Source organism: Poecilia latipinna, unplaced genomic scaffold (assembly GCF_001443285.1).
Source record: "Poecilia latipinna isolate Pla-1442-1.1 unplaced genomic scaffold, P_latipinna-1.0 Scaffold493, whole genome shotgun sequence".
Taxonomy (NCBI): domain Eukaryota; kingdom Metazoa; phylum Chordata; class Actinopteri; order Cyprinodontiformes; family Poeciliidae; genus Poecilia; species Poecilia latipinna.
The window spans coordinates 172,754-187,150 of record NW_015113109.1 but is presented as its reverse complement, the minus strand read 5'-3'; the positions used below and the strand labels follow the sequence as shown (position 1 = coordinate 187,150).

General features: G+C 40.1%; 1 protein-coding gene across 3 annotated transcripts; it reads right to left on the bottom strand.

Annotated features, from left to right (window-relative positions):
* glyr1 (glyoxylate reductase 1 homolog (Arabidopsis)) lies at positions 1 to 12,966 on the bottom strand. 3 transcript variants are annotated; one of them, XM_015040031.1, is made up of 16 exons: positions 12,879 to 12,966; positions 9,967 to 10,003; positions 9,801 to 9,880; positions 9,578 to 9,716; positions 8,543 to 8,653; positions 7,398 to 7,481; positions 5,957 to 6,010; positions 5,105 to 5,155; positions 4,946 to 5,019; positions 4,736 to 4,835; positions 3,515 to 3,625; positions 2,243 to 2,344; positions 1,981 to 2,143; positions 1,338 to 1,517; positions 1,074 to 1,198; positions 1 to 202 (listed from the first exon to the last, which is right to left on the bottom strand). In XM_015040031.1, exons 1-16 carry the CDS (start codon positions 12,914 to 12,916, stop codon positions 128 to 130), a joined length of 1,524 nt encoding a protein of 507 aa, XP_014895517.1. In that variant the 5' UTR covers positions 12,917 to 12,966; the 3' UTR covers positions 1 to 127. The 3 variants fall into 3 exon arrangements, with proteins under 3 accessions (XP_014895517.1, XP_014895518.1, XP_014895520.1); XM_015040032.1 differs by lacking the exon at positions 7,398 to 7,481 and having other exon boundaries at positions 12,879 to 12,965; XM_015040034.1 differs by lacking the exons at positions 5,957 to 6,010; positions 7,398 to 7,481 and having other exon boundaries at positions 12,879 to 12,965.
* Positions 12,967 to 14,397: the final 1,431 nt, after the last annotated feature.

Below are 14,397 nucleotides of genomic sequence, written 5' to 3'. Positions count from 1 at the left end.
GATGTGGGCTGGCACTGGGGCAAAACCAAATAAAACCACTAGAATTTCTAATAAAAACTCATTAGATGACAAAGAAGAGATAAATGATTAAAGACTGCGTGGTCCAGAGGATGGGTCAGCTCTCACTCTAGTGAATGTAGGCTCTGTAGACGGCAGAAATGTCGTTGTCTGACTGGTCCAGTGCTTTAGCCCTCTTGTACACCTGCAGGCGGAACAGAGAAACGGTGAAGCACGACCACAAACAAATACTCAAGTCAACATTTCATCCCCAAGGAGTCACCATTTTAGACAAGCAAATATATATGTAAAGTGTAAATACAAAAATTAGAAGAAACTTAGACTAAATCAGTTCAAAAACTGAAACTCCTATAAAGTTATTCCAGACGGTGATTTATATCATGTGTTTACTTCTGTTCATTTGGATTGTTCTAGCTTACAATGCCTAGAAAAAGTATCCACTCCCTTTGATGTTTTAGCCTTTTATTAGTTTTAAAAATCGATTATTTTCATCAAAACTTTGCTTTTTTTGGGGGAAAAAATATATAGGGGCACATAATTATTGTTATATAATCATCAGCCCGACGTTAAATTATGACGTCATTTTTATCAGGCTGATATCATAATGAATAGCACTGACATGCTCGGTGGTGCAGGTGTTTCATTTATTTTATTTGAAAAAGAATTAAACTGGTGAAACATCCAGTACTTTCTTCTCGACACTGTAAAGGAGATAAAAGCCCAAAGGTCACTTTGCTGAAAACTTTAACATTATATCGGAGCTGGACCTCCAGAAACGATTCTTCATTTGAAAAGCAGAAATGTGACTGTGTGCTGAACAATCTGCACCCAGATGTTGCATGAACTTCTGCATGGAGATCAGCCTTTACTTTTCAATATTCTCATTTTTACATTTCATTTTAGTCCCAATTATCAAAATAACATGAACTAACCTGCAAGGAAAAAAGCCACTGTTTGGAATGAACCTACATACATCATGAATTTAACGTTTTGAAAAGAAGTAGAGACTTAAATTCACTTTTCAACGCCATCCTAATTGAGAGACTCAGCAGTACCTCATTGGCTGCTGCAGCCATCGGGGTTGGATGGTTGGCCATGTCGCCCATGGAGATGGCGAGCCTCAGGTCCTTCTGAATGTGTTTCAAATAGTAGTCTGGTTTAAAGTTGCCTTGCAGAATATCTAGAAGGAACAGAAACACTGTTGTGCTGTGCTTGTCTGAACATCACACCTGCTTTACAATGTTCAAGTTCTTACAGCAGAGTTTAAGACTAAAAAAATAAAAAAGACATTCCAGCTGTCAGTCAGATGAAAGACTCACTCTGACACTTCTGGTCCACAAAGGTGCTCGCCATCTGGCCCTGGCACAGGATGTCCAGGAAGGTCTGCTGTGATTGGCCGGTGGCCTGAGCCAGGGTGAGCCCCTCCGCGATGGTGGCCATGAAACTGCCCTGGACCATGTTGAGGATGAGCATCATCCTCGCTGCGTTTCCTGCTTCACCTGGAGACGCAGAGCCACACGGTCTGACCTCACACACCGCAGGACGAACAGGAGAACCTGCACTGCAGGGTTCCACACACCTTTTGGACCTTTTATTTGACATTTTGTCACCGCACAACCACATTTATGAAGAGTTCTGGGGTTTTATGTGACAGATGAAAATAAAGTAGTGCCTACTTGTCAAGTGAGAGGAAAATGATTCATGATTTTAAATGATATTTTTTTGTGTTTGTTTTTTTCATCCAACCCCTGGAAACAGTTTGATCTGACCCAGGTTAGTGATGTTTTGCCACCCTTCACAGCATTTTCAGTCTTTCCTTTTCCTTTTATGTTGCTAATCAACACATCACCATATCTTCCAGAGATGAGCTAGATTGTGGTTTTGTTATTTAGCTGCCAATAATACCTGGTAGGGTTGGATGTTAGCTTGGTGCAGGACACCTGTCCAGTGCAGCCTACGTACCGAGGAAGAACGAGGTCTTGCCCATGGCCTGGAAACAGCTGCTGCAGTCCTCATAAACCGTTCTGTCTCCAGCTGCCAGGATAACCAGCATCCCATCGTTGGAGAGCTGCTGGCTTCCTGCCACCGGAGCCTCCAAGAAGCGGCCGCCCCGTGACGTGATCACCTGACGTTCCAACGCACAGAAACAGTGAACGCATCGTTACGGAGACAACAGCTGCTTCCAGCGTTCCAGATGGACAGTACGGCCTGGTTGCTGGGTTACCTGGGAGAGCTCTGTGATGGTCTCTGGATCTACAGTGGACATCTCTATGTAGCATTTCCCTGGCCTGATTCCCTGGAGAACTCCACTGGGTCCCAACACCAACTGCAACAATCACAGCCCAGCAGAAGAGCCAGGATCACACATTAAGGGATGGAAAGTCATGAGTTCACAAACTTTAGGGAAAGAGTTTTAGTTTCTGGTTAGAGACCCTCTTTGACAAGAATACTAAAGAAATATCAATTTTTAGAATGTTTCTCTCTCACTTTTACTTAATATTTATTATGTGTAGCATAAATGCTGCTCCATACCTTCTGATTTTAGTCAGCTAGGAGGTATTAGTGATTTTTTTTTTTTTTTTTTTTTTATCTTGTGGGGGGGGGGGGGTAGATAAGAAAAAAAAAATTCTATTTTGCCCTAGTTATGGTAGCTTCAGGAGCAAAGCAGCTTGAATCAGAAAGCTGAGCATGTTACATAACATTTATATACATACATACCTTCAAATACATAATTTAATTTATATGTTATAACGATTGAAAAACAGATTTGATTTTTAGCAAAGAAAATTATTATTATTTTTTTTACATTGATTCCCTCCTGCTTTCTTTGGGCCCTGTTTGAAAAACACTGTTGTAAATCATTGCTGACTTTAAAGCAGCAATATGTAACATACATTTTACATATTAGTTAAAACTATCACCATGTTGTTACAGTAGCTCCTCTGCCTTACCTATGGACCTGCTGTCATCTGAACAAACACAAGGCTCTGTCAGAAACAACCAATCAGAGCTATAAGGAGGGTCTTAGTGCTGTTAATCACCCTCTTATATCCGCCACTCACTCTCTGCCCCCTCCTACATTACATATAGTTTCCACAACAGAGTCAGTGATGAGTGCTAAGGCTAGTTAGACGGTTTTCCTAGAACGGTAAGTTGTTTCTCTGCCATTAGCACATAGAGAAGCATGTACATGAGGTGATTGACAGCACTAAGACCCGCCTCCTGTCTCCGATTGGTTGTTTTTGACCCGGAGTGGTGCATTTTTTCAGACAGCAATATCAGCTCAGGGCTTCTTTCACAGATTATCTGTCCCATGTTATATTGTCCTAACATGATGATGGTTTTAACAAATCTGTAAAACACTGATTTCTGTAAAAGTTACGTACTGCAGCTTTAAATCAACATCCTGCTCTGACCAGCTTCCACAGCAGTCATTTCCAGGAAGTTATTTGAGCATGTTAGAGTTCAACTACTCTGAAATGAGTGAGATACTCACGTCCCGGGCAGCCTTGGGGTCAGACACACATGAGAACGTAATGTCACACATGGAGGCCACCTCTGCAGGGGTCCGGCCTAACCTGGCCCCCTCCTGGATGAACAGGTCACACTGAAACACAGCAGAGCAGACATCAGACTCACTGGCATGGTTTCCAAAGGCGTCTTAGAATATTTATGTTAAACATTAACATGCATAAACAGACAACCTTTATTTCCGCATTCAGACATCAAGATAAAACCTTTCCTGTTTTAGATCAGATAGTTCTAAGTTTATTCCCATTTACACTTCAAATATATGTTTTTAGAGAATTTTAATATTTCTTCAAAGTTTCCATTAGTCTCCTCAGTATTTGTAGAATTGCCTTTTACAGTGAATGACTTGGGTCAAATATTTTTGATTTTTTTCCCCCTCAAGATTCTCACAGTAATTTGTTTTGTTGTAATTTTGGCCCATTCCTCCTGACATGCTGAATCGATATATTCTCAACATCCCAATCAGTCCTGCAGCAAAACACCCACACACTGACTCATCCTTTTCTTTCAAAAGTTCAATGATTGTTACCAGAGGTGGGCGTATCAGTCCAAAATATTGATAATATCGATACAGAGTCGTACCATTATTGGATCAATACTAGCTTGGTAAGATTGATACTTAAGTTTCAGATTCACTCGACATTTTTTTTTTGTTTCTCAACTTTACCTCAGTTAAGATTTTGGAAAAACATGTGCAAAAATTAGTTTTGTTTTTCTATCATTTCTGTTTATGTGAATAATGAAGTATTTTGTAGACCCATATAAAACATTTAAATGTCAGATGTTTGATGATACATCAAACTCAAATAATAAAAAGTATCTGTTTCTGTGATAGTAGCCCTGCACCAATCCGTATAAAATATGCAACATCAGAGAACTCTAATCAATAACCTGCAATTTTAGTTTCATCAGACCAGAGGAAAGGTTTCCAGAGTTTATCTACAAACTATAATCTGGCTTTTTCTGTCGTTTTTAGAGTTATGTCCTTTTCCTTGCAGAGTGGCCTCTCAGCCCATGTTTAACAGGTTTCACTGTGGACCATCAGCAGCAGCAGATATTACTACAACATTTAGGTTCTGAATGTCGTTGAAGAGCTGATGCATAGATCAACTTATCGACGTTCTGAAAACATTAGAATCAGTTTGACCGGCTTTTGAAGCTTTCACCAACCGTTTCATGACACTACCTTTTCTGCAGTGCGATTCCACACAGTGACAACATGGCCCATTTTCAATAAGTTGGAAACGATGCCACTACCCATGAGTCCTAGACCCAGGAAGCCTATCCTGCAGGGGGATGGGCCAGAATGCAAAAAGTCAACTTTATGGATTAAAAAAAAATATATCAGCAGTTTCCAAATCAAAGTTTTCATTTGGCTTCTAGATTGCCACAGTACCTTTTATCTGTGGGTGTGATACTGCCATTAATAGCTGTGCTGTCTGCTGCTTGGATAGAAGTTGAACCTGTGACCTTCAGAAAAAAAAGTCCCTGTTAATGTCACAGTGAAGACTGAGGGTTTTTTTTTTTTTTTTTTTTAATTTACGGCTTCCTTTACCTCCTCGATGATTTTCAGCCGCTTACTAATCGGTTCCATCGATGAGGCTGGCTGTAGAGAAAAATACAAGGATCAGTACACACTCAGATAATGCTAAGCTGGAACGTCAAATTCACAACTGGGTTATCAAAACGAGTCATGCTTCACATAAAACAGCTAAAGATATGTACATCATCATCCACTCTGTATTTATGAGGTTTACTGTTTTATTTATTGATTTTTCTATGGATTTAGTCTGGAAGAAGCAGGGATTCTGCATGAGTCTTTGATGAGAACAGTCTGAAGCTAACAGCTGACGGGACATCCAGTGTAAGTGTGGTGGACCAGGGACACATCATAGGTAGGTGTGTGTGTGTGTGTGTGTGTGTGCTTTGTTAACTATTCTTCTTCAGACCATTTCTGTCGTATTTACTAACTTTCTGAAGACCAATTAGCCATATGGGAACCAAAACCTAATACAGACCTAATACAGGGGTCTCCATTGTTTAGGGTCAAAGGTTAGATTTAAAGATATGGTATGAATGAAGTTTTGGTTAAGGTTAGAAATAGAGTAAGTGTGGGTAGGGATAGCGAAAATGACTGGGTTAGGCATGATGGCAGTTCCTAAAATGAGTATTGGTAGAACTACAAATGTGTGTGTGGATGGCATCAGGGGCTGAACACCAATGTACACTACAGTTTTGGGATTCTTATTGTGAAAAAATGTTTAAAAACAAGCTTCATTTTGCTTTATCTTTGTGTTTTCTTCATTCAAATCCCACTAGAAGAACTCAACTTGAAGGGGTGTGAGTGCTTTTTCAAGGCATAGTAAATAGGTAATGATGTAAAGTGGCCTGTGTTGTTTCCTCTTACCTTTTCAGACTGACTGAGCAGGAAGTGATGGAAATGTGGGTCATCCTTGACAGGCTGGAAGACAAAGAGCTCAGTAAGACGGTGTGTGTGTGTGTGTGTGAGAGCAGAGAAAACACCAAGCGGGGAGGGGAAAAAAAACACAGATTCAAAACGTTCAACCAGAGCAAATCAAGGTGGGGGTTTGGTTAGATCCCAGTTTGTCTCAACTTCTTCTCCAAACCATTCAGAAAAACGTCAAACAAGAGCTGAGAGATTGAAGGTGTGTGTAAAAACACGGGCCGGGCCAGGAGACGTTTGGAACAACACGTGTCCCTCCAGCTTCAGCACTTCCTGTTTCTTTGCTCTGCTCCTGCTGAGTGAGGCTGATGGTCTGTCTGTCGCCATCCCTGCCTCATAATGTTATATCTTCCAGGTCTTTTCCACTAAGCGGCTTCCAGTTCTTAACTGGTTTTATGTGGAGCGGATTTATGCCATCTGTGTATGTGTGTGTGCTGGTTGGGGATTGGAGCTCGTTGGGAGCGTTTGGTCCTGGGCCGGCTCTGGTTGGCCGACTCGTTTTGATTGTTTTATTTTAGTAATTGATTATTCTGACAAGTAATCAGACACAAACATTGGACCACAGCAGATTTTTCATTAAACTACTCAAGCCTTTTTTATGAAATATTAGAAATAGATTCAAAAATGAAAACAATCACTTCCAGAGAGAGATTCAGATGTGACGTCAATTCAAAATAAGACATGGCTGGCTGACAAGTACACAATGAAACAGACTTTCTGAAAGTTTTCACTCTTTTCACTTTTATGAACTATACCGTTATTTCACTTTGCAACTGTAGATTGGGGGAGAGACGTTGTAGGTTTAACAAATGTCAAAAGCTAAACTGCACATTTAGATTTCTGGAGCCCCGAAGGAAGTCTAAGATAAGACTTTGTGTCGACATGTTCCAGAGGAAATGCTTGTTTTTATTCAGACTGAGCAGAAAGGAGGAGGCGGGTGGAGTCTGCTATAAACTCAGGAGCAACTGAGAAAAGTATTCAGTTAACTAGTAGTTCAGTCTGTGTGAACCACTTATTTACTACTCCAGCAGTTATTCCATATTTCATCACACACACACACATCCAGAGAGGTCAACCCTTCTCTTTCCTGGTTCTCTTTACCTCCACTTAACGAATCAGGACTTCACATTTATTGGCAACCTCAAACCTGAAGCTCTGCTTCTGCAGTCACTCACCGACCGCATTGTAATCTCTCTCTCTCTCACACACACCCACACACATCCAACGAGCAGCATCAGCAGTCAAAGGTGAGCACCAAACAGGTCAGAAGGGAAAGGTCTGCAGTCGTTGGTGATTTAAAGCCAAAGTTAGGATGAAGCTCAGGTAGAAAAACAGCAAGCAGGGCAGGCTGACAGCAGGGGGAGCCAGGGAGAGGTTCACCTACACTGCTTTCCCATTTGAATCCTGAACCAGGTCCGGCCCCCAGCCTCTCAAGAGCCGACGGCTCGGGGTCAGAGTCAGTTAAGTCCTTAAAGAGGAAAAAGACACATGTTCACCTTTAAAACCAAAGGAGAGGAGGAATCTGTAATGGTCCGTAGCTGATGAGGAGAGGGGTGTATTTTTTTTTCTTTTTCTTTTTAGAGAGCAATGTTCAGCAGCAGAAAGTTGGTGAAGGTCAGTGTGTGGAGGGAAGGCATCCAGAACCAATAGGACGTCAGGGAACTCATCTGGGTTTGAGGACGACTCTAGAAAAGCTGCTCTACTCTAAACTCGGCGCACACACCAGGTCTGAGGCTAGCATGGAGACCAGATGCTACAAAGCTTAAAGCTGCAGGATGTAACTTACAAAATCAGGTTATTTTTTTGGCATATTTGTTAAAACCGTCACCATGTTGTGACAGGACGGTATGAGACAGATGATTGTGAAAAGATTGAGCTCCCTGAGATGCCATCATCGTCTACAAAAATGTACAACTCCCAACCAAAAACAACCAGAGACAAGAGGAGGGTCTTAGCACTGTCAATCAACCTCATGTATTCACTGCTAAATGTTTTAACAGCAGAAAAATAATTCACCATTTCAGGAAAACTATTTTTTCCACTGCCATTGGTGGCAAAGCTAACTAGCTTTAGCATTCACGACAGCACCTGCTATCAATTGCTGTAGCGTAGCAGAGAGCAACAGGGGTAGATGATGAGCAGCACCAAATGGAGACTGATTGACAGCACTGAGTCCCGCCTCTTGGCTCTGATTGTTTCTGAGATATTTTCACAGGTTTTCTGAGCCACATGAAAGCAGCAGTGGTGGAAGGACGACTTCACATCGATATGTTCTCTTAATAAAACTATGAAAACATGTCATGGACGATCAGCCACGCCCAACAATGACAGAGACAATCATTTTAGAATTATTAAGTATGTTATACTGAAACTAGACAAAAAAATCTGAATTTAAGAAAACAAAAAATGGACCATAGCTGTAAAATAAAGGTTTATTTTCACCATTTCACTTTTTCTGTAAGACCATAGCTTTTATGCATAAAGCATTTTCTTCACTCGACACTGTCAGCCTTCTGGGGCACCACTGACCTTTTCGGAAGGGTCCTTCAGTGCACTGAGGTCCTCGTCGTCCTCCTCTAGAATTTTCAGTGGCTTGTTGGAGGCTTTTTTTCCTTTAGAGTCACCTTTGCCCTCAGAGTTCTGCCAAAAACACACACCATCACTGTCAGCTTCCAAACACCTCTGAAGGTCTGAGAAGGCTATTAGTTTTAAATTACAGTTGCTACGGCGACATAGTCCAGCAAAACAGTGAAGTGTTGTAACATCTTAGTTACTACTGCGAAAGTGTCTTGAAAAACTTTCCCCTTTCTGAAATAACTCATGTCAGTGACAAAATGACAAAATGTTTTGGATATTTAAAATATCTTCCAGTTCCAGTGTTGAATGTTTACTTTTTTTTTTTCCTTTTTATAATATTAAAGTTTATTGGTCTTTTAGAGGGCAAATGTGCAATATTATGCCAACATCAATACATTACTTGAAAACGATCTTGGAATGACAATATTATGATTTATCACATTTTATGGTACAATTTATTGTCAAGTAAAATCTAGGAGATGGAAGGAAGGAAGAAAAAGGGGTTTTATATTTTATCTCTTTGAAACAGTCTTTTACCTTATTAGCATCTTTACAGAGGTAATATTATCTACTCTAGAATCCCCCTAGTAGCCTTAAATTTAAATGTTAATTAAAATCATCCATGCTGAAAAGTTTAAATCAAATTTAACAAAACTGTCAACCTCAAAAATGGTAAAATTCTAGATCCATGGTTTGTGTTAAAATGTTAGCATATAATTTGATAGAAAAACACGAACTGCCTCGGCACCCTGACCTCTGGGGGTAACCCTGATCATCCATGTGTTAGCATCAAGTTTCACTGTTTGCGCTGGTCGGTGCCATCACATAAAATTCAAATAAAATATATTGAAGTGTGTGATTGTAATATGAAAATCCTGAAAAGTTAAAGGGATGTGGATACTTTTGAAAGACTGTTGTACTTTTGAATGTCAGAACAAAACAATTAAGATGCTATGATTACCAGGGTCCGCCCCCCCCCTCCCCTACCTGCTCCTTTCCTTTGGCTTTCTTCAGGTAGTCCTCCACGGCATCAACAGCCTGCTGGAAACGCTTCCCTTTATTAATCTTGATCATCTCCTCTTTGTGGGGGTGGTAGGGCTTCAGCTGTTCCACTTTGATCCAGGCGCTGGTCAGAGAGACAAGAGCTACTGTAGCACATCTGGCAGAAAACGTAAAGCATGTGGAAACCAGAGCAGGTCCTCCTACTTACTGGTCTTCAGTTCCAAAGAATTTCACAAAGTGGCATTTTTTGCCCCGGGGCTTTTTCAGGTCCTTGGGGGGACTCACTATCTGAAACACACAGGAATACGTCTCAGTAAGCAGTGAATGGTGTTGCAGCACTAGTGTGAAGGTAATGTGGAGGAGTTGTCCCTCACCTTCCCTGGCCATGGGGGGTAACGGCCCAGCTTGCCCCTGAAATAACAACAACAGACATTAGTGGAAATATTCTCTGTGGAGTTCAAATGTTTCAAACATTAAAACAAATTTCTAGATAAGCTGCTGCAGGCCCTGGGCTCAGATTGTACAAAGTGCTGGATACTTACTCCTTAAACTCAACACTTGAAGCTTAATCTCTCCTTAGCAGAGGGATTTACTAAACTCTGATAAACTAGACTCTTTTGAGGAACCAAGAAAGTCATTAACTGCATAATTAGCATTGTTACAGCAATACAACTGAAAAATCTACACTTTGTTGTCGTCCCCAAGCTCCACTAGCAGCCAACTATTTTTAGTTTCTTTTTCCTTTAGTTTTTCTAAGAGTAAAAATGTGTCAGGCCATCAAACAAACCTTAAGATGATCTGACTAAACATAAGCTGGATGGGTCACATTTGACAGCAATAATTGGCCATAAGTGTTTGTGATAACTGGTAATAAGCTCAGCTTACACACATCAGTGTTGAGGGGTTTTAACATGAACAATTTGTTTAAGTTTGTGTTAGCTGTGCACCGATTGCACTTTAATGGTCGACTGCAGATTACCAATCTTTAAAAACCCTGACCTGCCGATTCTCATTTTGGCCAGTAATTGTTTTTGTCTGAAATGTTGAAAGTCACTGAGCTAATAACAGTGGGGTGACCGTTAACTAATAATGTGCAGACATGACTTGAAGGAGATTTAAGTCCAGATTTTGACTAGACCACCCCAAAACTTTCCCTTGGTTTTCTTTTGTAAAGAGTTTTTTTGTTTTGTTTTTTTACTTTAACCAATTCAAGACAAACTCTACAGGCTGATTCTCAGCATTTAAAGAGAGCTGATTAATTGTTCCAGAATTTAGAAAGAAGTGAAATGGGCTTTCACTGAAAGCACCAGCTCTACAGCTAGCTTCATAGGCTGATTACTGCCGTCGGGATATGGAAAGGTTTCAGAGGCCCAAACATGATTCTGTCACAGTATCCATGAATTATTAGCTTATTAGATGAACTAATCATTTAGTACTGTTACCATCCTTGTGCTTTAGGTCGATAGCAAATACAGAACCTCACAAAATAAGTCATCTATTATGTTGAAGGAAAAAAATATATATTTTTTTTTTCTGTCTGTCTCTTTAAGAAGCTAAAACTCTTTGCGACACTCTGCCTTCAACACATCATCACAACAATGCTCCTCATTTCCCTGTCAAAGCTGAATGAGTGATATTTTTAGAAAAGCAACTTTGTTTACAGAGACTTTATGATCCAGTTAAGTTATTATTTGGGTTGTTTTATTGACTTTGTATATTTAAAATGTTTTCCAGTTTCACTGCTAGATGTTCTTTTGAAATTAAATGGGTTTTATTTTCATCTTTGAGAAGGTGTATTTGCATTAACATGCCATTATTGTTGCAGTAATTGAAAATTGTCTCAAAGTTACAATATTATCGTTTATCACAACAATTTCTGGGACAATTTATCGTCCAGCTAAATTTGTTATGTAAATGAGATGGTAGTGCTCATCTAGAAGCAGTGTGAAAACGCAATCATACGTTTGTTTTCATGTTCTTGTGTTATTACACAAGAAAGAAGTGAAAGAGAATTTAGAAAGAAGTGAAATGGGCTTTCACTTTGAGGCAACAGTAGTAGGTGCCCAATCTATAACCGGTGGGTTGCCAGTTTGAACCCAAGCTCAGTCATCCTGTCCCTGGGCAAGACATTTCACCCACCTTGCCAGCTGGCGGAGGTCGGAGGGCCAGTGGTAGCTGCCACAATGTCAGTGTAGTGCAAAGCATTTTAGGATTCTCTGGCGTAATAAAGCACTTTACTGATATGGTGACTGTAAGTACAGGCCATTTACAGTCACCATATCATGATATTTTTGTCATGCTTATGAATTTTTGGGTAACATCCCTATATTTATTTTCAGATACTCCATGGTTTAAGGTTGTACAGTCAAGAGACTTCTAAGAGTTTTAAGAGCTAACTGTAAATGAATGTGTTCGTGCAAGTGCTGATCCACGGTCTGGGTGGGTCTGGTGTTTCTGCCCCACTAGAAACTAGAAAATGTGTTTGCAGAAGTCTGGTCAAAGTCTGACTCTTTCACAAGGCCATGTCTGCTTTAACTGCCGCTTCACGGGTTTGGCTTATTCAAATACCTGCACAGCTGCTTTACTTTTTGTTGAAATTGAGAGTCCGCCTAATATTAACACCTAACTTTCCCCGCTAAACGAAACCAGTTTCCCCAGGCGCTGAATTGAAGGAACTCGAAGAACTGAAGGGAGTAAACAGCAGTCAATGTTGTCATATCTTCGGTAGCACGTGATCCACTCTGGCTGCTTGCTAGGTTTTATCCAAACGAGAGGAAAGTGTCTGTGGCGCTTTACGCCGTTTTCTGCTTTACTGCCTGAAAGCCATTTTACACAAAGAGGTCCATGTAAATAAAACAAGAGCTCGTGCTAAGTTAATAACACGGAAACGGAGCAGGCGCAGGATCTAACGACATCCGCTACTAGCTATGATGCTAGCACAACTAGCACAACATGTCAACAAGAAGAAACTCATAGTCGAAGCTTTACAGATTCAACCAGCAGTTCACGGTTCTGGGGGACAAAACGACACGTTGTGACCGGATAAAGTAACTCTGCGAGCTTTACACCCTGTTCCAGTAGTTGTTCCGCTAACAGGGAGTGAGCATAACTAGCTCTGCTTGGTTAGCAACTTGTTTGGGTTGAACACCAACTAAGCTTCTCCGCTGTGGTAATTCCTGTTAACACAACCAAAACCGGACCTTCTTATAAATTAGCAGCCACAACAGCATACTATGCAGTTTGAGCAGAAAAAGGAGCGCGTAATGGTGTTTAAAGGTCATCTCACCACACTAGATCCCCGATCCTGAGATGCACCGCCGCCATCTTTCAACTTAAATAAAACGTCGCACTGAATGAGAGGAAAAGACGACACACACCCACTAAAGCCTTCCTCCGTGTGTGGGCGTGTAACATCCGCCCCCTAGTCTGACTGCATTCAGCAAACAGCGTTCACAATCATATTAAATAAGAACATCAAAAAACACGGTTTGAAACTGTAATAAGCTTTATTATAGACTAAGATCTGAATAAAAGACGCAGTCTAAAATCACAGCTATGGTAAAGTTTTTCCTGGTTCCATCATATTTCATGCTTCAAGTGATTATTCTAGTTAACTATTATTAGTATTTTTGGTACATTTTACCAAGAGGAAGTAATGTTTGATGTTTTAAATAGATTGCAAACAAAAAGTCTAAAAGTAAATTATTAAAAAAAAAAAAAATAAGGATAGGTTAATCTCACCCTGAAAATGTAGACCAAAGTTGTGACTCTCATTTTCATTTTGGGCTACATCAAGATCACAAATGTCCTGAAAGGTTTCTGGTAGAATGATTAAACAACCCATTAACACACTGTTACAATACTGATAAATAGCTGTCTCTGCATTTAATGAGGTCTTCTTTAAATTGAATAATATTGAACATGTTTTCTCATTTGTGTAATTTGACAGTATTTAGTAAAAACTGCTTTGGTTAGATTAATAAAATAATATTTAAGCACATAACTGCTATCTTGAAGGTTTTATTTATGTGGCCCTCTAGAGTTCAGTCTTGAGTCTGACACATATGATGTAGAACTTCCTACTTTAATTTTAGTACAATTATTTAAAAAAAAAATCTCATGATGTTATTTTCATCAAAATGACTGGTGATACTATTACTGAATACTGCAATGACAATATTAATAACAATCAGCTCACACTTTTCTGACTCTTTTGTCTGTTTCCATCATTACATATGTAGACTGCTCTACAGGACGTGTACAGCATGGCACTTATATCCTGTAATAATATTAAGCTGTAAAATATCAAACATCAGCTACTTGTCCAACCCCGTGGCCTGTGGTTAAATGAAATGAGCCTTTGTGTTTTGCCCCAAATTGAGGAATTGGGGAGGGGAGGGGGGACAAAATGTTGCACCAAAACATTTCAATGAGTACTTCTGGTAGTTTGAGATTTTTTTATTTTATGACAACTTTACAGATGGAAAGTGATATTCTTCTTCAGCCAGGTTCAAACATTCACTTTGACCAATCAATTTTACAGGCTGAAGCCTGGGTCAGGTTTTTATCTCAGTAGTCATTTGAACTGAGATTTGAATTGCTTGCTGGAAATGTCCTTTGACTGATCTCCCTTTCCTGAAGAAAGGCTGGATCACACTTTGGTCCTTGCTTGTAGACGGAAGCATCATCATCACGACAAAAGAGTTTCTCATCAGAGAACCTATCATGGATCGACTGAATGACAGAAGTGTAAATGCACATTTCCTGTGCCATGTATTGCTATGCAGGCTGCAACCCACATCATC